We start from the raw sequence: 21039 nt of genomic DNA, 5'->3' as shown, positions 1-21039 counted from the left end.
GTGTGTTTGTGTGTGTGTATACTGACTAATATCTGAAGGCTTCACCGCCACTTTCTTCCTTGGTCGTTTCAACTGTCTCAGGATCCCGGCCATTGCTGAGATCGCCACCTTCAAGAGAGAGAAAAAGGACATATATACACAGGAGTAAAGCCACATATCAGGAGGGAAGTTGGCCATTTTCTTAACTGTTGGTACAGATCCCAGAGGTGATGCCACACAGTGACCCCGAACTACAATTAAATCCAGACCTACAAGTAGCACACTTTAATTGGAGCCCCACATAAACAAAGTGGCTGCTCTGGATCCAGTCAAAAAGTGCTGCAAGTACTAAAAGTGCTGTCTGTGCCTTTGTCCTAATCTTGGTAGTGGGCTGGAAGATGCACTGGTAAGTCTGAGTTTTACTTTATTCTCTGGTTGCTGCTGATCTTTTTTTACTATAATACACTGCTGCTGTGACTCCTCATACTGCTCGTAGCTTTTTAGCTACATGCACTTGCTGTTTTTACACAGGTCCCTTTGAAAAATCGATGTCAATGTACTGCTGTGTTATCCATGCTATGCTTTTATTTTGCACCTCATTCCCAGAGAAGGTGACATTTTGCTCAACTCCATACTTGCAATTGGATGAATGACAATTTAAAATCCCAGCTGTGTCCCAAATTAGCACAACACACTAATTCCATGCAGGTGTTGAGTATGCATTCACTCTATAAAAGAGAAAAAAATTAAGTGGGTATGCATGCTAAAAAACGCTTGATTGTTGAGCGTGCTGTTGATGGATGCTATTGTCCCACAATAAAATGCACAAATTGTGCTGCCTGTTGCAGCTTCACAGCTGCTGATTGGCTCTCTCTCTCGCTTCTTACAGACCATGTGATTCTTTCACAAAGCTCTACTTACAAAACTTGACTGTGCAGGAAACCTGTCAAAAGTCTGTGTGTGCAGTTTTTTTTTTTGCCTCACAGCTTGTTGACAGTAAGTCTGCGAGTCTGGAACTGAATGAAACCTGCAACAGAGTTTGCAGGCAGGAAACCTAAATATACAAGCTTACATAACTAAGACTGAATGAATGATATAACATTCCATACAAAGGACATGGAGGCTCTTATCACAGCTGCAAACAATTTCAATAAAATTAAATTAAAATGTTGGAAAGATGGTAAAATCTTTAGAAGGACATTTAGCTTTCTCTTTGTGGAGTTTAATTGGAAGTGACAATCTAATGTCACATTTTGATTGACACCCAAAGGTGCGTGTATTCTAACATTCCATGCTGTATGCTAACTATAAAAACAGTGCACTATAAAGATTGGTATGTAGTATGAAACTGGGACACACTGTTCAGTGCAGAGACCTTGCGTATGCTGATGGAGTCGTGTATGAGGCTCTGTGTGAAGTAGAGGACGGCGTCCGAGGGCAGCGGGTGATCATCTCTCAGCAGGAGAGACAGCAGGTCTGTGGCCATGTGCTCGAACTTCCAGGGCCTTTAATACAAACAAACACACCTGCACATTAGGAATATCAGAATAATGTTGGTGATAATACAAGAAGTGGCTGAGAGGTGTTTTTACTGTGGTAGAAATGACGGTACATACATTTGTCATCTGTGTATCTTTAAAATAGACATTTGTGGTGAGTCTCTGCTACAAGTCTTTTATTTAAATATGACTTCATATTATTTTAAAATATACAGGCTGACATCACTGGCTAGACGCTTTGGGAGGAAGAAAGTTTTTTTGCAACTGCTACTGGTTGTGGTTATGTCCATAATGCCCTCTTGAAGAACAGAATACAAACTGTATGAAATAATGTCATTCGTCCAAATGCAACATGTTTATACACATTTGCATAACAAGTGCATATACATATAATACATATAGAGGTGGAGAGAAAACCCACAGTTCTCTGTCTTCAAGGCAATCCAACAGGTCATTGACCAGTTTCTCATATTTCCTGTAAAAAGAAAAACAAGCATTAGTCAATAGTACTGCTCATGTACTAGTAGTGTAAAAGCAGTAATAATGGTAAAATAGTAAAAAAAAAAATCAATAAATGTAAAGATGGTCTCTTGATCTTATGTAACCTTGAGAAAAGCTAAAAGTGTTATTGAAACTGAATGAGTGAGCGAGTTATAACAGATATTAATAATCCACTTTATATCCCTACCTTGCAGCAACCACATTTTTGATTCGCTGACGCTGTAGCCCTTCTTTCAGCTCCTCTGTGGTCGGCGCCTCTGAGCAAGGCGTGGGATTTTCAGACTGTGCAATTTGATAGGCTGTCTCTACACAACTCTCAGATACCTACACGTGGAAGTGGACAAAGGGGAGCAGTATGCAATTAAAAAAAAAAAAGGATCAGATGAGGGCAGTGTATTGACTTGTTAATGGACACGTTACTCACTGTAAAATAGATCCCGATGGTGTCGTGCTGGCGATGGATCCTGTCAGTGACTTCGTCGAGCAGTCTGCCGATGGACGGCTTCTCCAGCGTCATCGAGGGCGACAGGCCACAGCGGACCAGAGCGGGCCACACCTCTCCGACACAGTCCCAGTCCCTCGCACTGGCCAGACAAACACCACTTTGTACGCCCAGCAGGCAGTACAGAGCACCCTGAGCACACACAGACACAGACATATGAAAGACCATGTTATTGTAATGAAATCAGAAGACGATGATGGTGGTGTGAGCACTGAAATCTGGGCTATTGTCTGAATTTAGAGGAAATGACAAACAACCTGCATTCAGGCGATCCTTGCAATTCATAAAGTCAGGAAATGTCACGACTGCATCGCATTAATGTGTTTGGTATTTGTGTTCAGGCTGTCATCATTGAAATATTTCACTTGAACAGCACCATTAAAATGCCACAGCAGGATGTGAATAATAGAAACCTAGAAACCAGGCATAAACCTCACTGTTCTCCGTAGCTGCACTGGCATCATATTAATCCAGTTGCAGATCGTTACAGATAAATGGAAGTTACATGAACGTTCACCATTAACCTTATACTAAAGTAAAAATACATCACTTGACAAATCCTCCCCATGACGACTGTCTGTCAAATTTGTCCTGCTCTTTTGGATTTAGGCAAGTTTGACAAAATCTCTGGCGAGTCATCCTGTTTGAAACCACATCTCTTGTAAATGTAAACAGTAAATCATACATCTCGTGTGTGTGTGTGGCTTGGACAGTTATGTAAGCAACCAAACAGCCACCATTAGAATGAAGTATTGGCGTCATATTGTGTGAGACAAGAACCACAGGATTCACACATTCACACATCAGGAGAGCACTCACAGATTTTTCCTCCTGCAAACGTGTTTTGTTGGTGCTTCCGTAATGTGTGAATTCTATGGACTTTGCTCCTGGCTAGTAGCACCTTCAAGGATTTCAAGGGATTAAATATAAGTAAATATAAGTTCCTTGACCCTATCAACCGTCTGTGTCTAGTCTAGCCCTAGGGAAAGTCACTGGTCTGCAGACCTCAGGCTACCAACAGGAATGTAAAGTGAGAAAAGGGCACACAGTTTTGGACTGACTTCAACTTTCAGCACCACGGACAGTGGCCAGTATGGTACCTTGAACTGCTGCTGTGTGCCGGTGGTGTGTTGTGGTGAGAGCAGTTGTAGGATTCGGGGAATTAAGTCTCTGTAGGAGAAGCTATAGGTCCCCAGTGCGATTGTCAGCACATTCTGGGCCCTGCTACGGACCTGCAAGGACACACACATACATACACACACACATGCGCTCTCAATTAATTTCTATTTCACATGAGATATTTATGTTAATGCCATCAGGACATCAGGAAAATGGGAACCAGCAGATGTTCTGATTGTATTTTTCTCATTAAAACAAATGAATGAATTGATTAATGTGTGTTTTGTCAGTTTTTACCTGGCTGTAAGTGCTGGTAGAAAGCAGCAGCAGGTCGCAGAGCAGCTCCTGATGAACCACTTTATATTCACTGCCCTCGACCACCAGCTTCCTCATCTATTCACACGGAAATACAGTTTTCAATATTACGAAAACAGCAGCTTCTGACTGAGAGTGACAGGATGAGTTTTATATTACGCGCATGTGATTACAGCCACATCTGTGACCGTGCACAAGGTGTGTGTGCTGTTAAACTAACCTCATGCTGGAGTAAAACCCGGTCAATCAGCAGTGCTCTAATGTGCTGCTTTTTCCCATGAAGCTGCAGGAGGAAAGAGGCGACATACTTAAAAATCTCTCTACAAGTGACTCATTGACAAGTGACAACAATCAGCAGCCTTGTGCGGTTTTTTTTTCCCAGCTCACCCTGTTTTCCATAGACTTCTTGACAAGAGTGAAGCTTTTCCAGCGTGAGTCAAACTCCTTCTTGTGAGTGCCTCGGAAAAACATGAGGTCACAGATGATCTGTTGTCAAGACAGTCAGAGAAAGGGCGCTGTGAGACCTTCGCGGGCCTACCACAGCGTAGAATAATAACATTTAATACATGAATAATAAAAATAAAAAACAACATGGCTTGGACACCTTAATGATGACAAACAGTGACTTTGTGTCATCCTCAGAGTGCTCCAAGATGTGATCTGGATGGGGGGAAAGTGGTAGACAGATTAATTGTGCAATCCAATCACATTCCAAACGGAGTGAGTGAGTTAAGAGCTGGAGTCTAGGGGAGTTCAAATCTTCACTCACGTAGCAGCAGTCTCATGGTTTGGCAGATGGACTCTCTGTAGTTCTCCTGTGAATCATCTGGAGGGGAGGAAACACACAGATGTCCCGTATGGACACAGAATACAGGATGAGCGAGCGATGTTATCTCCCACTGAAACTGCTGGGAGAGCGACTACTTATGTGTGTGTGTCTGGCTGCTTGTGTTTTCTTACTGTATTCAACACCTATATGCAGCTTGATCTCGCCTAGATCCACCATGGAGGGCACCCTGAGAAGAAGTGAAAAAAAAAGAAGTGTGTTTTTATATACAGTGTATAATGTGTGTGTGTGTGTGTGTGTGTGTATGTGTGTAGCTGCGGGTCTCACAGGTCAGATACGTGTGGTCCATCCAGAGGGGGCAGCATGCTTCCTGCTCCAAGAAGGCAGTGCTGCACAATAGCAAGACTCTGCAACAGCTCCTCCCTGTGAAAGAGGTCACACATTACAGTCCCTTCATAGCAGTGTGTGTGTGTGTGTGTGTGTGTGTGTGTGTGTGTGTGGTGTGTGTGTGTGTGTGTGTGTGTGTGTGTTGGTGTGTGTTATGAATTAACTAGCAAGTCTTTAATGGTGCTAAATTAAACTTTTCCCTGTCCCCTGATGAGGCTTCAGCTAAAGCGTTAGGACAGATATTAAAAACAGATGTTAGACTTCAGGTTTCATTTTTTTGGACGCAGAAAAATCTCATTAATCAGACCTGACAGGCTGGGGTTTTCTTTGTTTTATTTGTGTGCGTGCCTGATTACATCTAAAAATGGAAAACCAAGAAAAAGACAGCACACCTGCTCATTGGCTGATCTCCAGAGACGTGGCCCTTGATTCGCTCCAGCTCGGGCTGCAGGAGGCGGGACAACAGCTGGAAAACAAAATTCTCCTCCTCCGTACTAGGCACGTGCCAACACACACCTAAGGCTGCCACATCTCCAGCTCTGCCCCAGTCCTGCAGAGAGAAAGACGTTTTCTCAGAGAGTTGGAGAGAGAGAGAGAGAGAGAGAGAGAGAGAGAGAGAGAGAGAGAGAGAGAGAGAGAGAGAGAGCTAGAGATGCTGCCACTTTTTCCACTGGAACAACTTGCAGGCAAACCAGAACAACCAATCCACCTCACAACCGCAGACCAGTGTCATCTTCTGGCATTGAATTATTTGAAACACATTTTAAAGGGGTAGGGACACTCAACATTGGAGAGAAGAAAACAAATCATGCAACACACTGACCTACTTTGATGACAGACTAACAGCTGAATCCAACACGCAAAATACCACTAACTGAAAGAAACTCAAAGAAAATCAAATCCAAACAAAATACACATTCAGTGGCCATGAACTGCAGATAAAAAGAGTTAGATTTTTGGAAAAGCAAGAAAGCAGCAGAGGAATGTATCTGTAATTACAGCAACCCAGACACGATGCAGTCGTTTAGAAAAATAAAAATATTTGTCAAGGTTCTGAAAAAAACTTTTCATGTATGATTACAGAACTACTGCAGGGAAGGCGGCTCGGTTGGTCTCCTGCTGCCACAAAGTAAAGCAGACAAAATTATCTATCAGCCTTTAAGCAAGATTAGCAAGACTTTAAAAAAGAAGAATCTAGCTAATTTTCTTTCAATTAAAAATAAAAACTCCAGTTTGCAAGCAAGAAAATCCAACCTCTCTCAATTCAATACATGTTCAACAGCCACACTCGGTCTGGTGTGACCAGTCAGTCCTTTTTGACTTTTCTGCACTTGTCCTACACATTATGTTTTATTATTTATCATTATCTTGTCAACAAATCTGATGTCCTGCCACGTTCAGGTAATATCGTTTAACTCATAATTATGAAATGCTGTGCGGAAAAAGAAACATTCATGTGAGCCTCTAAGTTGTTATTCTGAGTCTGAGACATTGGGAACTTCTGAAAATAACAACGTACACATGTCAACAAACTGTTGGCAGAATGGCTGCGAGTGCACCACAGCTTGCAGTTACATCCACATAAAATCCAATTCTATCACTCATGGTTTCACTTTGCAACAAACCTGCTACTAGCTTGTCCTGCTTCTAGCTAAATTAGGCAGTTTATCTACGGTGAACCACCTTGGAATAACACATTAACACTCCCCACTCAGAAAAAGGGGTGTTTTTCCTATTCTTCCCACACTGCTGACATTGAATGCAGCATTAGTAAGAAGGATTATGAATTGGGATGCCATCCAACACAACCTTCCCAAACCTACCTGGCTACATTAAGCTTCAGCATTCAAGCATTCAGCTGTACATGCTGTGGCCAAGTACAGAAATAACAACTCTTCAACATATTTCTTTGACAAATGTGAAAAACTGCAACTACCTGCGGCCCCTGTGTCAGATCTGTCATAATATTGCAAAACAAAACATAGTAACTCCTGTGCCAACAAGAAAGCAGCTACCATGGACACAATGTCTCTTATTGCAGATCGGGACATGGACATAAGTTGCTTGTACTGAAGGGTTTGTACAGGCCTTAAGAGGTATTCAATATTCCTCAGGAAAAAGCAAATATACAGACAAGTCAGAATAATAATGATCACCCTGTGACCCCCTCTCAGATTTCTCTTGTGACCCTTTCGGGGGTCCCAATCTCCAGGTTGGGAACCACTGTCTAAGATGAATGATTGCATCTTTACAGTTTACGCTCACTGTGTTAGACTTTTGCTGTTATCAACGTTTTATTTTTTTTCCTCCCCCTTTATCTGCTATTTTCCATCTTTGTGTACAAATGTGTTTAGTTGTTGTGCAAAGAAAGCAACTTGACATCAAATTAGAAATACAAAGAGAGACAACAACAACAACAGAGAGAGAGCAGCATTAGCCAGTGTATGTCCCAGCAGTGTAGCCATTTAATTTCAATTTGATAAATGCTTTCTAATTGTCTTCATGGAAATGGAAGGCGACTGTGTGCAATTACCGAACCTGTAACATCCCATTTAATTTAACTGCGGGAAAGAGCAGCTTTAAAGATTCTACTTGTGGCATTTTGTATTTCCAAGAAAACCTCATTGTTTCCTGTCACAGACTAGATACTGTAATAGCTGTGTTGACAGCCAATTACCACTCGAGGTGGTTAGCAAATAAGCTGTAGCTGAAACCATACAGTTAGAAACAAGTAATGGGATTTAATTCACGTATTAGTTTGTAAGATTAAAGTGGTAGTCATTGTTTTGTCTCTTAAAATAATCTTCTTTTGTGCAGTAAAGTGTCACAGCAGTTTTAGTATGTACTGTATGTGTGTGTGTGTGTGTGTGTGTGTGTGTGTGTGTGTGTGTGTGTGTGTGTGTGTTTACCCGTATAGGGAGGTCAGAATCAAAACCTCCAGAGGTGCTGCGGTACTCGGTGGGATAGATGAGGGACAGCGACCGGAGTGTGTGCTCTAGCAGACTGCAGGCGAGTGTGTACGCACGTTTACAGCGCAGTCGCACACACACACACAGGATCCGCTCCATGTCCCCCTGGTATTTTAACAGCTGTTCACCATCCACACGGGTTACCTAAAAACAACACACACACAAACACGAGACACAGGCAATTCAGTGGAGAGTTGTGTCTTAAATATCGAGGTTCTCCTGTAAATCACAGCATCTGGCTCGCTCCCACTCGCATTAAGCTCCCAGGAGTAATAAAACAAAACAGAAAGGGTATCAATATGTTCTGGTTAACAACAATGCTCTTTGATATTTATGACCATGCAGGGCGCACACTGCAAAAAATGTCTTTGGGTCATAATTTTTTTTCTCGTACAATATCACAACTGTAGTCTTATTTTCTAATACAAAAGTGTCATGGTAGTGAGGAAATGAAATTCTGAAAACAAACTGATCTGTAATGGAATCAAGTAAATATACCGACCCCACTGTAGCATTTTCAATCATTTTAAGATTAAATAAGTTTTTAAGACATGAACTGGATGACGTAAGTTATTAGGATTCATATTGTTTAGAGTGTTGAAGCCCTTGGGAGGTGATAGATCCTTGTCTCACCTCAGAGAGCAGCTGGAGATTCCACAACAGCTCCTTATCCAGCTCGTCTTCACTCTGCAACTCCTCGTCTACACAAACACAAACACACACACACACAGACATAAAGAAGCTGAGTTATGTACTGTATTGCTCTCCTGAGAGGCTGAGCTCCTTTTGCAGAATTTTAAGGTCATTTCAGATTTTAGCCATGCTAGCGGTGTATTTTTAGGGATTTTGGGGTGTTTGGTCCACCACTTCAGTCCTTATCCATATCTTCAATATATTCATGGTCCTAAGAGAAAATTTAGTTCATGTCCCTCTCAGGATGAAATGTATTAACTTTGATGATTCCTCTGTTTCATTTAGAGCCACCATCATGTCAAAAATGTAATTTGTTGCATATGACCAAACACCTGCTAAATTACATTCCCATCAGCCTCAGCTGTATTTGGTTTGGTGCTTTATTAGCAAACGGCTAAACTAAGATGGTGAACATGGTGCACATTACACCTGCTAAACATAATGACATCAGCATGTTTGCATTGTAATTGTGAGCTTGTTAGCATGCAAAAGTTAGCATTTAGCTCAAAATACAACAGCCCCTAAGTATTATATAGCCTGGCAGAGTAGCTAGCGTGGCTGTAGTCTTAGCCTTGTTAATCTTGCTTTGGTAATAAGACTAATTTTATTGTTTTCAATAAAATAAATGTTAAAAATGTAGAATATATTGTTAAATATATTTTATTTCTAAGTCCCTGCATAAAAATTAATTTAAATTAATATTCTTAAAATTTAACACATATTTTTTGTTACATTTAGATACCACTTTGTTAACCAATTGCTTAAAGGCAACTTTTACTTGTTAAATCACCAAAACAAAATCACTGATTAAAAAACAATTTTTTTTTTGTTTGTTTTTGAATTGAATTTTGAATTTAAACCATTAAACAGTGAATGACCTTGTGAATGAACTCATTCAATTACTGTTACATTCTAGAGGACTTGAACAGTCGTCATGCAAACACACTGTCTACTCTATACGCACATGAACACACTAGACTGTTCACACACACACAGTGTGGTACTGACTGTCAGTAATGTGGAAAATGACGCTGCAGCAGTGAGGGACGAACAGACGGAGCGACTCGGTGGGATGACACTGCAAACACATACACAGAAAATGCATGCATATACACACAAACACACACACATTTGCATACACAAGCACAAGCATGCAGAAAAATACATCAGTGAGGAATGATCTCTCACTGTGAACACTGAAAATTAGCAAAATAACATGCAGTAAATGAGGAGTTAAATACAGTATGACACGTGAGCAGAGGTGTTGAATTAATAAAAACCAAACAAAATAACCATGACCTTATTAGGTTGCATTTTCATGCAACTATATCAAAACCTGCACCAACATATGAAATACAGTCTTTCTTCTGTGTTGCATTATTTCTTAATCTTGAGATATACTGAGTCAAACAAATCTAGACCACACAGCAGAATGACAGATATAAAAAGCCCCACCTGATAAACACACACGCTTACCTTTGCTGCGGCTCGACACATGTCGGCCACCATCCTGCCTGACACGCATGTCTCAAAGATGTTGGAGGTGGCAAAGTTATACACCTTCTGCAACGCCACCTAATGTAAAGAAAAAGTTTAGGAGGATCAGGTGATGCATATGTAGCAGCTCATGTGTATAGATTAAATTTTGACATTTTTTGAGCAACCTGTGTGCGATATTTTTCCACATACAAATGAATGATTGATAATCATTCATAATGTATAGCTGCAAATCTATATTAGTCTGTCACAACCAGCATTACAGCGTGTTCACCAAGTCTCTGTTGCTCATACACCATAAGTGGCCTCTCTTGTCTCTGAGCCATAAACCCTTTATAACCTCATTCCAACCAGCCTTTTTTAACAGCACACATTTTGACTTGGTGCAGTAGGAAAAGCAAAGGCGTAACTAGTAAAATTAATGATGCCTGAGGTCTGTTCAAGTATCCAAGTGCTGCATGACAGTGAGCCAGCATGCACAAAACCAGGACCCTGAAACCGAAGCAGCTAAATGGAATCCAGCCAGCATTAATTGAATTATGTGTGACTATATTACCTATACTACCACTTTTCATTGCATATGTTTTAAGTGGGTATGAATAATTCACTTGCTTATTCATTTTTTAGATGACATTAAAGTGTAATTACGGTACAGAATTTTCAGACCACCATCAATGTTACTCAGGTAATATGATGTAGTTTCTGGTCATTATCAAAAAGGCACTGCACCGATCATACACGTGAAGGTCGGTTTGCTTGTCACGAGACGTATTACTCAGCCTCTGAAAGCAGCTGTATCCTGTCTTCTGTGGCTCTGGATGAGATGTTCAAAATTTAAGAAAAAATTACCCTGATGATTGATGGTGTCATCAGGGTTATTTCAGCTTGGACTTGAGACTTTTCTTTTCTTTTTTCTTTTTTTTATATAAAGCCTTCATGTCAAACTTGAGCTGTGGGGCTTGAAAGACACGTACATCTGTGAGGCGTTTAGGGTGGGGAGGTTTTGTACTGAAGTTGGACGGACTTAATGTGAATCATTCTGGACAAATGCATCAGCCAGATAAATGTAATTTCATGGTTAAGTTATGTATTATTAATGGATATGTACCTGTAAAGCCCCTGCAAACTAGGAAACTGAGTTTTTCCCCTATAACATTAAATATTCATGATTACATAACCAACTATCAGAGTTCATTTTAAGGAATTATTTAAGAGTTTAACACTAAAAACTCAGCTAATCTGCTTTATCTGGACTACATGGGTGTGATCTGATCATATTTGAATGTCAGTTCTCTGGCAACACAAGCAAATAACCTCACAGTTGTCATCTTATTTTGATCAAAAATATTGCCTAATCTTGATTGGTGCACAGAAATATGTGACGTCACCTTTTTCCCCGCCTACTTCAAACCAGTGAGAAGAGCAGACAAAACAGCAGAGACAGAAATGTCTCATGTGAAACAACCAAAACTGTTCCAACTCTGGCAGAAACTTTTGTTTTCATGTAGGAGTCCATCTCCCACAGTAAGAAGCTGACTGAGAATATATGTTTTCAGGGCCTTTAAGGTTTGTGGTCTGTATTAGAAACAGGAAGCGTTCAAGTCAGACTTTCGGAATAGACAATAAATGAACTTAAGTAAAGGGACTGGCGCTACCAGGGATGTATCTGAGAGAGTATGTGATACCTTGTATATTTCTGTGGAGCACTGTGTTAGGATGGTGCTAACAGTAGAGGACAGGCCCAGCTCCACCAGGCTCTCCAGATGAGTCTGAGTATCCGTCTCCATCTCGTCTCTCGTCTGTTCCAGGGTACTGCTGTCTATCAGAGCGAAACACCTGCACAGAGCACCACAGATACGCGCACACATACATGAGCACACGCTTATATACCTGTCAGCGATGAACATGTCAAAGGTGAAAAAGCCAAAAAGGCTGTTTTAGCACAGCTAGCGATGCAGACCAGTGCATTTCAAACAGAAAGAGACACATTCACACCCAGGCGCTGACAGTGAGGCTTTACAAAGTGACAGCTTGGCTTGTTAATTTGTCTCTACCTGTCCAGGAACTGAAGAACAAAGTCCTCAAACTCAGCTGAAGCAAAACACAGATCTTTCTCCATCTGAGAGGGACAAACAGAGGTGATTAGTCCGTGTATTAGTATAATGTGTGTGTGTGCTTTAGTTTATGATGCTGTATGTGAGCTGGTTTTATTCCAAAAAGTGATGAGCCCACTTTAAAGTAATGGTTTGGCATATGGGAAATATGTTTATTTACATTCTTGCTGAAAGTTAGACAAGAAGATTGATATCACTTTCGTGTCTTTCTGTTAAATATTGAAGCAGGAGCGAGGAGAGGGTTAGCTTAGCTTAGCTTAGCACAAAGACTGGAAACAATGGGAAACAGCTAGTCTGACTCTGGTGATGACAAGCCTCAAGAAAAAAACACAACATGTTTTTTTTTTATGCTTTAGTTTTTTGTACAAATGAAACGAATGAGATACAGTGTGTTAACACAAACATGAGAGTGGAATCAATCTTTTGATCTGGCTCTTCCAAAATGTCAAACTATTCCTTTAAGAAAAAGTTAAAGGGTCTTTAAATGATTAATACCAAGTACTTCAAGACTTTTGCATATCATTTTACAGATATTATGTTTATTTAATCTCTTTTGTGATTAAATTGTTCATGTGTGTCCTGTGCGTACCTCTGTGAGATCACTGTGTCGACAGGGAGCAGACGAACAATCCACTAAAGGCACCAGAGTGGTGAAGGTGGCGATGAACTGGAACGTTATCTGAACAGAGCGACACAGCGGGAAACAGATCAATTTACATCATCCTGCGTTATCACAGCCTAAGTTAAATAACCTACCAGATGTCAGTGGAAATACCTTTTTTAAAATGTATTAATTTATTCTGCTGTGATGGATTAATGTAGTCTGGAGACAATGAGCATACCAAACGAGAAATCCAATCCATTTTACAATCCAAGCAGAAACTGAAGATTGGGCCACATTAATTGCGAGTTCTTCAAACTGAGATATTCATTCCACTTTCAGGAATTATTAATAGGATAGTGCAGAGCATGCTAGAAAGAAATTTAATCAGCAAGAGCTGTATTGTCTACTTGTCTAACAATTCTTCTTCATTACTAATCAACACATCCATTAATCACCATGCACTTGCTGAAGTCGTTGGGGTCCACCCCTGGCAGAGAGCCCATGAGCAGCGGGAGCACATGTGCACGGCCCTCTGGGTAATTGTTGTTAGGGGAAATCAGGCTGCGAGCCATGCCGATCATGCAGCTGAGAGTGGCGGTGAGGGTGTGCGGCTCCGTCAGGGTCTCCATCGCTGCGTAGGTCCTGTTGTACACAAGATACAAGAAGGTAAATTACAAAGTGAGATGATTTGGGGGGGGTACTGCATGAAGTGAAAGGCGCAGGTGCATGTCGCTGCTCTGAGAGCAACTGGAAGGTAATTATTGTATTTTGGTTGCTGATTTGGCTGCTTATCAACATGATCAGCAGTTGCAGCAGTTGTGTGACACACAGCTCACGGAGGCAATTAAGGTGCTTTAAAACCCTCAGAACCCAATAGCTGCAATTTGTCAAAGTTCATACTCCTTCTCTGCGTCATAACTCAGTCTAATCTCAGCACACAGATATGATACATATATTCTTTGATTCTGTGTGACTTACGCTTTCCAAGGACATCATCATCTCTGATTTCCATTGCAAATAAATGTCCATAAAACTACTTAGAAATCACAGAAAAATATGCTCCTTATATTCCAATTGCAGAACTTCCCCTAGAAACACCATGACTTTAACTCTCCTTCAGTTATGAAAGGAATTCAGTGACATATGTCTATACATCCATGGGTACACTGCAAGCAGATAATGACTTTTAATGATGTCAAAATGGGAACAAACATACATGCAGGCTAAGAAAAGGTTTTAGCCCACAGCTAACTATCTGACTCCATGGCAACATTATACTTCCTGTTTACATCCCAAGAACCTCAAACTATGTTTCACATGTATTGTTATTATCATTGCCAGAATCACAGTAAGACAAAGAATAACAATAGGAGTTACAAAATACATTGATATTAATTCATCAATAATAAAAAAAAAAAAATTTTGACAGTGCAAAGACTCAACATGCTTCATAACAGACATCTCACATAATTACATACTTCTCAAGTACAGATGGAATGGCCAGTTCTGGTGTGAGGAGAGCCAGGTTCTGTAGAGCGTAGGCTGCATCCGTACTGCCGGTTTTACTGCACATGGCCAGAGGAGGGCATAAAACATAACACACACACACACACACACACACACACACACACACACACACACACACAAGCAGGTAGATAATCACAGATGACCTGTCTTTGTCCAGCTTAGGCTTGTTGTGTGACTACAATTGCTGGCTGGAAGTGATACAAATGACATGTTTACACAGTAACAACTATGTAAACACCAGATTTAATAATTGATAGGTCAAAACTGCTATAAACTAGGCTAAATTTGGTTGAAAAGTAACGGTGTTTTAGATATCCAACTGTTGTTTTAGTTGTTTTAGTCCATATCTTAATGCGAACGACACGCTTTAATAAAAATGCTGTTCAAATAATGGTGTTATGTGACTTAAGCAAAACAAATTTGAGCCCTGCTGATCACCAGCGAACCAGGAGGTCTTTGGTAGCTTTGATATTTGGTGGAAAAAGGGACATAATTGTTGAGTCTAAACTGAAACCAGGGAGGTTAAAAACCAAACTAGCAGAAAGAATCTATTTGTGAACTAAAGTTCTGGCTGAAAAGATGAAAAGACGTCTGGTCATTAAACGTGGGTTAACAAGACTACTGATTGGCTCTGACGGTGCAACAGAATGCTCACACCTACTCCCACAATGACACCTATCGTTTCTATTTCTGCCTGAGTAGAAATAGTTTCTATCGGCCTTCCCACTTAGCATGAGGTCGTCTTGCACTGTCTTTGTTTTTAAATGTCATCTTACAACCTGTTTTAGCAGAATGGCTTTACTTAACTAATATTATCCTCATATATTAATTGTATGCACTTCTCTTAATCTCCCTCTTTTGTTTGTTTGTTGGTTGTATCATTGTCATTATACTTTTTCACTACCAATTTTCCAAAGTGTTGTATTATTACTTGCTGCTAATTTCTGCGATGCTCTTGTTTTTAAGGGCCTCTTGTGTCTTGTTATTGTGTTTTATCTTCTTACCACTTTGTACATCTTGCTTTAAAAGTGCTCCATAAATAAACGACTTGCTGAATAACGCTGAGTTACTGTGTTGCTATTGTAGTGATCCAGCTGTTTCGGAGAGTAATTGTCCCTACCAACATTAAATTTAGGCTCACCATGTCATGTCTTATGCATGTGTATGAGTACAGATATTAGTATTTACATGTAAATAACATATGTCTGAATATGCCTATGTGTGTGTATGTAGGTTAACTTGTAGATGTATGCATGCTCATGTGTTATATTACCTCTAGTAAAAGGGATCATGAGTGATAAAATTTCTCCATGTCTAATGTTGAAAAACGAGTGTAAATAAAAAATGTTTATGTACAGGAGGTGAGGTTGTCTTTCTGTATTGTAGTTGTCACTGCAGCCACCCTCGAGTGTTGTACCTGAACATGGCCAGCAGGGCGGCTCCGATGAGGCTGCGGGTGAACTCCTGCAAGTCTGCATCAGTCATCCTCTGACACTCAGGAACCACCGTGATCCAGCTGGGGGCAGCGTGCCGCTCTCGGTGCACACGGCGCACAACACTCGCCGGGAGACGCTGAAGCAGCCGCATCAGTCGAGACTGCAGGCGCACACACATACACACACACACACACACACACACACACACACACACACACACACAAGCAGGTAGATAATCACAGATGACCTGTCTTTGTCCAGCTTAGGCTTGTTGTGTGACTACAATTGCTGGCTGGAAGTGATACAAATGACATGTTTACACAGTAACAACTATGTAAACACCAGATTTAATAATTGATAGGTCAAAACTGCTATAAACTAGGCTAAATTTGGTTGAAAAGTAACGGTGTTTTAGATATCCAACTGTTGTTTTAGTTGTTTTAGTCCATATCTTAATGCGAACGACACGCTTTAATAAAAATGCTGTTCAAATAATGGTGTTATGTGACTTAAGCAAAACAAATTTGAGCCCTGCTGATCACCAGCGAACCAGGAGGTCTTTGGTAGCTTTGATATTTGGTGGAAAAAGGGACATAATTGTTGAGTCTAAACTGAAACCAGGGAGGTTAAAAACCAAACTAGCAGAAAGAATCTATTTGTGAACTAAAGTTCTGGCTGAAAAGATGAAAAGACGTCTGGTCATTAAACGTGGGTTAACAAGACTACTGATTGGCTCTGACGGTGCAACAGAATGCTCACACCTACTCCCACAATGACACCTATCGTTTCTATTTCTGCCTGAGTAGAAATAGTTTCTATCGGCCTTCCCACTTAGCATGAGGTCGTCTTGCACTGTCTTTGTTTTTAAATGTCATCTTACAACCTGTTTTAGCAGAATGGCTTTACTTAACTAATATTATCCTCATATATTAATTGTATGCACTTCTCTTAATCTCCCTCTTTTGTTTGTTTGTTGGTTGTATCATTGTCATTATACTTTTTCACTACCAATTTTCCAAAGTGTTGTATTATTACTTGCTGCTAATTTCTGCGATGCTCTTGTTTTTAAGGGCCTCTTGTGTCTTGTTATTGTGTTTTATCTTCTTACCACTTTGTACATCTTGCTTTAAAAGTGCTCCATAAATAAACGACTTGCTGAATAACGCTGAGTTACTGTGTTGCTATTGTAGTGATCCAGCTGTTTCGGAGAGTAATTGTCCCTACCAACATTAAATTTAGGCTCACCATGTCATGTCTTATGCATGTGTATGAGTACAGATATTAGTATTTACATGTAAATAACATATGTCTGAATATGCCTATGTGTGTGTATGTAGGTTAACTTGTAGATGTATGCATGCTCATGTGTTATATTACCTCTAGTAAAAGGGATCATGAGTGATAAAATTTCTCCATGTCTAATGTTGAAAAACGAGTGTAAATAAAAAATGTTTATGTACAGGAGGTGAGGTTGTCTTTCTGTATTGTAGTTGTCACTGCAGCCACCCTCGAGTGTTGTACCTGAACATGGCCAGCAGGGCGGCTCCGATGAGGCTGCGGGTGAACTCCTGCAAGTCTGCATCAGTCATCCTCTGACACTCAGGAACCACCGTGATCCAGCTGGGGGCAGCGTGCCGCTCTCGGTGCACACGGCGCACAACACTCGCCGGGAGACGCTGAAGCAGCCGCATCAGTCGAGACTGCAGGCGCACACACATACACACACACACACACACACACACACACACACACACACATTCAACATTACCGTTATCATCTGGAGACACATTCCCACAGTCTGCCGTAAACAGATCTGTGATATCGTTCTTTTCTCCAGCACTTGTGCATTTCATTATTGTGTTGTTAGTGCGAAGAGAACCAGCCAAGTCCTGAAGGACAGGGTATAAATCAAAGGAGTGTGACAGCAAGCTGCTGAAAACATTCCCAACTTACTCACGGTGTGTGCATGTGTGTGTGTGTGTGTGTGTGTGTGTGTGTGTGTATGTATGAGTAAGAGAAACTTACCTGCCAGCGACCATGATTGGAGGGATGGTAGAAGGAGGCAATGCTGTTGAAGAGGCAGGTCAGCTCTTTCTGTGCAGGGTTTCCTGGTCCACCCTGCAGGGATGTAAAGTAAGTATTTAACTTATCAGCTGCGATTTTTTTTTTTTTTTATGAATCTTCATGAGTCTGCACAGCTCGTACCAGAAGTGCTGTGATCCACAACACCAAGTGTCCAACGTCGTAGGAGTTGGTAAGATACCGCGGTGCCACCATCTGACTGACTCCAACTGGAAGGTTCAGACTGCGCAGGATCCTGGTGAATATCTACACACACACACACAATGGAAAGTATTAAAATACATTAACAGACATACTTGCATATCCACATAATTCGGCCCATGACTCACTGTGGGAATATAGGGGGTCCAGTCCACGTAGCCGATGTTATCGTTGGCAAGTCGGGCGAACAGGTTCACTAGGTGCTGCCGGACAAAACCGGACAAACAATCACTGCTAGAACAAACAAAACTCCCAAAAGTGAAGGCTGTCATTCCAAGAATTAAATCCACTTTGGAAAAAAAAGTAAGGATGTTCAAGAAGAGAGGAAGTGTGTGCAGCCAGGCCACGTTGGGCCAAGAGGCTGAAAGCAGAGCGGAGGCACAAATGGAAAAAGTTATATCTGAGTTAAGTGGAAACCAATACTTAAACACAACATTTCAATCATCATCTATCCAGGTTTAGACTAAGGTTAGCATACGAGTTAGGATAAGTGGTGGAGGTGGGCGTTCAGTAGTGATGGTTAAGATTAGGATATGGGGCTAGGGAATGCATTTTGTCAATGAGGGGTCCCCACGGATATAGTTAAACAAGGATGTGTGTGTGTGTGCGTGTGTGTCTGTGTGTGTATGTGGATGTCTCACCCCTTCCCAGCTTGGCTGATTTTGCACTGACATCCAAAGATTCATTAATTCATCAAACCACAACCTGAAAACACACACACAAAAAAAACATTATTTTCATACCCGCTGACATACACATACACACACACACACACACACACACACACACACACACACACACACACACACACACACACACACACACACCTGAGGCTGAATTCCCCTCATCTATCTCTAATTCCCCAAAATATGAACTCGCTCCCTCCCCTGTAGATTCTGGAGCAGCGAGAGAGAAAAACTGAAATGGAAAAATAGAGTATTAAAGATGATGTATTGTGGAAACTGTGCAGAAACCGCTGATGAAACCAAGAGTAAATCCAGACAAATAGCTTGTGAAAGAGTGAATACACTAAAGAATGCACTGAGCGCTGCGAAGAGGCTTGGTAGCTGGAACACAACTGTGAAGGTTGCGCAGAGAGAGAGAGAGAGAGAGAGAGAGAGGGGCGGTGGGGGCAAAGGTTTTCCAGGAAAGAAAAACATAAGCAAAACAAAGAGAGGGGAAGCACTGCTAATGCAAGAAGAGCATTATTTATTGAAAAGGTGCAAAAGTGTTAACACTTGCAGAGCCTGTAAATGTGGTCAGGCATGACAAGTGCACTTAAGGCAGGGCATTTTGGTGCTAAGTTACAAGATGCAACCAAATCACTTTAGGAAAATATTGAGATTTAATGACAGATTTAAAGGTTGCATTTCCATTACAGGACTAAAAATGGCAAAAATGCAACATATTTTACCTTTTTCTTTTGGCAGAGATTGTTCTATAAAGGGTGCTTTTGCTAAAACTTTATAAACCCTTTGTGTTTGCTCTGGCTCTGACAAGCTGCACTTGGCGTCCAATCCTGTTTCTAAACAGAGCCATTCAAGCTGGCCCACTTACTGAAAGCCCTGGCTGTGTTCCTCTGGGGGCATGATGGTGGGCAGGAACAGCTCCATGTTGCTGATGGCCTTCTGCATCACCACGTCAAACACGCACAGGAGGGGGCGCCACTCATCCAGCATCTCCTTGGTGGACTGTGCAGGGAAATACCTGGGAAATTCACACACACACACACACACACACACACACACACAGACGTATAAACACACACATACACAGCGAGGACACGACAAAACATGAGTATAATCAGATGCAGACAAGCAAAGACAGACTGGAGACACAAATACACACATTGATCTACAGTACACAGCTCAACTGGAGATCAAAGCAGTACATTATCCGGTGCACAAATTACATGATCACAGAGAATGAGACTTACAGTCTGCAGCTTTTGATCAAAGCCTTCAAAATGTGGTCCACTGAGCTGCAAACAAGCAGAGAGAGGAGGTGTGTGAGTGTGCATTTGTGTAGGAATTCTGCTTTAATTATCTTGCGAGAACCACATGTCCTCACCAAGGGTAAAAAAAAATAAAAAACCTTCAGTATTCAGGCTGCAAACAACAATTATTTTCATCATCAGTTAATCTGTTTGTTATTTCAAATTAGGCAATCAATTAGTCTATAAAATGTCAGGAAATAGTGCCCGTAAAAACTTCCAAGAGCCCAAGGTGACATCTTGAAATTATCTGCTGTGTCTAACCATCAGTTGTAAAAGACAACTTACTGGTTCAGAGTAATACAAAAGACAGAAAAGCAGGGAATCTTCATATTTCACAACCCAGAGAATGTTTGGCATCTTTCCTTGATAACTGACCATTTTTTCCCTGATTTACTCACACAAGTTACACACATTCACATCTGGAGCTGCCCACTGCAACCCATCGATTTTTCACAACAGCACGATGCTGCGTTTCATAATTCATTATATATATATATTGATCTTGCATCATGTCAGGTGTTTTATACACGTCGTTTTTAAAGTGGTAGACAATGTATTGGGGTTGGCTGCAGGGGATTTTTTGTTGCAGTACCACTGTTGGCCACTGGGGCAGGTTGGCACTTTGGTGGTGTAGGGTGTAAGTGTTGTTGTACATTGCTGTACGCGAAGGTGAAGCTAGCGACCGGAGCAGAGAGTGAGGATTAGTTGGAAGTACCAGGGCAATATCTGCTCAGTTGTAACTGGTTATTAGAAAATAAATGCTGCACTCCTCAAAACCAACGCCGGGCTCCTTTGAAGGGGGTTAGCCTCAGAGTTTGGGATAACTTCGGT

The 21039-nt window shown here is 41.1% G+C and overlaps 1 protein-coding gene across 1 annotated transcript in view; it reads right to left on the bottom strand.

Annotated features, from left to right (window-relative positions):
• Window positions 1–21039, bottom strand: part of LOC130161951 (proteasome activator complex subunit 4B-like) — a 38057-nt gene that overhangs the window by 11653 nt on the left and 5365 nt on the right. The window contains exons 4-33 of the mRNA XM_056365355.1: window positions 20149–20193; window positions 19770–19919; window positions 18854–18917; window positions 18341–18415; window positions 18135–18257; window positions 17955–18047; window positions 17451–17629; window positions 14445–14531; window positions 13422–13608; window positions 12952–13041; window positions 12303–12367; window positions 11934–12084; window positions 10228–10326; window positions 9760–9829; window positions 8692–8759; window positions 7999–8202; window positions 5482–5639; window positions 5030–5125; window positions 4876–4931; window positions 4685–4741; window positions 4520–4575; window positions 4303–4401; window positions 4136–4198; window positions 3898–3993; window positions 3582–3713; window positions 2404–2613; window positions 2167–2303; window positions 1900–1953; window positions 1355–1484; window positions 27–108 (exon numbers count right to left, since the gene is read on the bottom strand). Of these exons, the coding sequence (XP_056221330.1) occupies window positions 27–108; window positions 1355–1484; window positions 1900–1953; window positions 2167–2303; window positions 2404–2613; window positions 3582–3713; window positions 3898–3993; window positions 4136–4198; window positions 4303–4401; window positions 4520–4575; window positions 4685–4741; window positions 4876–4931; window positions 5030–5125; window positions 5482–5639; window positions 7999–8202; window positions 8692–8759; window positions 9760–9829; window positions 10228–10326; window positions 11934–12084; window positions 12303–12367; window positions 12952–13041; window positions 13422–13608; window positions 14445–14531; window positions 17451–17629; window positions 17955–18047; window positions 18135–18257; window positions 18341–18415; window positions 18854–18917; window positions 19770–19919; window positions 20149–20193 (3176 nt within the window). The remainder of the gene's footprint in view (window positions 1–26; window positions 109–1354; window positions 1485–1899; window positions 1954–2166; window positions 2304–2403; window positions 2614–3581; window positions 3714–3897; window positions 3994–4135; window positions 4199–4302; window positions 4402–4519; window positions 4576–4684; window positions 4742–4875; window positions 4932–5029; window positions 5126–5481; window positions 5640–7998; window positions 8203–8691; window positions 8760–9759; window positions 9830–10227; window positions 10327–11933; window positions 12085–12302; window positions 12368–12951; window positions 13042–13421; window positions 13609–14444; window positions 14532–17450; window positions 17630–17954; window positions 18048–18134; window positions 18258–18340; window positions 18416–18853; window positions 18918–19769; window positions 19920–20148; window positions 20194–21039) is intronic.

The sequence above is a fragment of the Seriola aureovittata genome, chromosome 21 (assembly GCF_021018895.1).
Source record: "Seriola aureovittata isolate HTS-2021-v1 ecotype China chromosome 21, ASM2101889v1, whole genome shotgun sequence".
In the NCBI taxonomy this organism is placed as follows: domain Eukaryota; kingdom Metazoa; phylum Chordata; class Actinopteri; order Carangiformes; family Carangidae; genus Seriola; species Seriola aureovittata.
The sequence above is the reverse complement of the archived record's forward strand: the minus strand, read 5'-3'. Positions and strand labels throughout refer to the sequence as shown.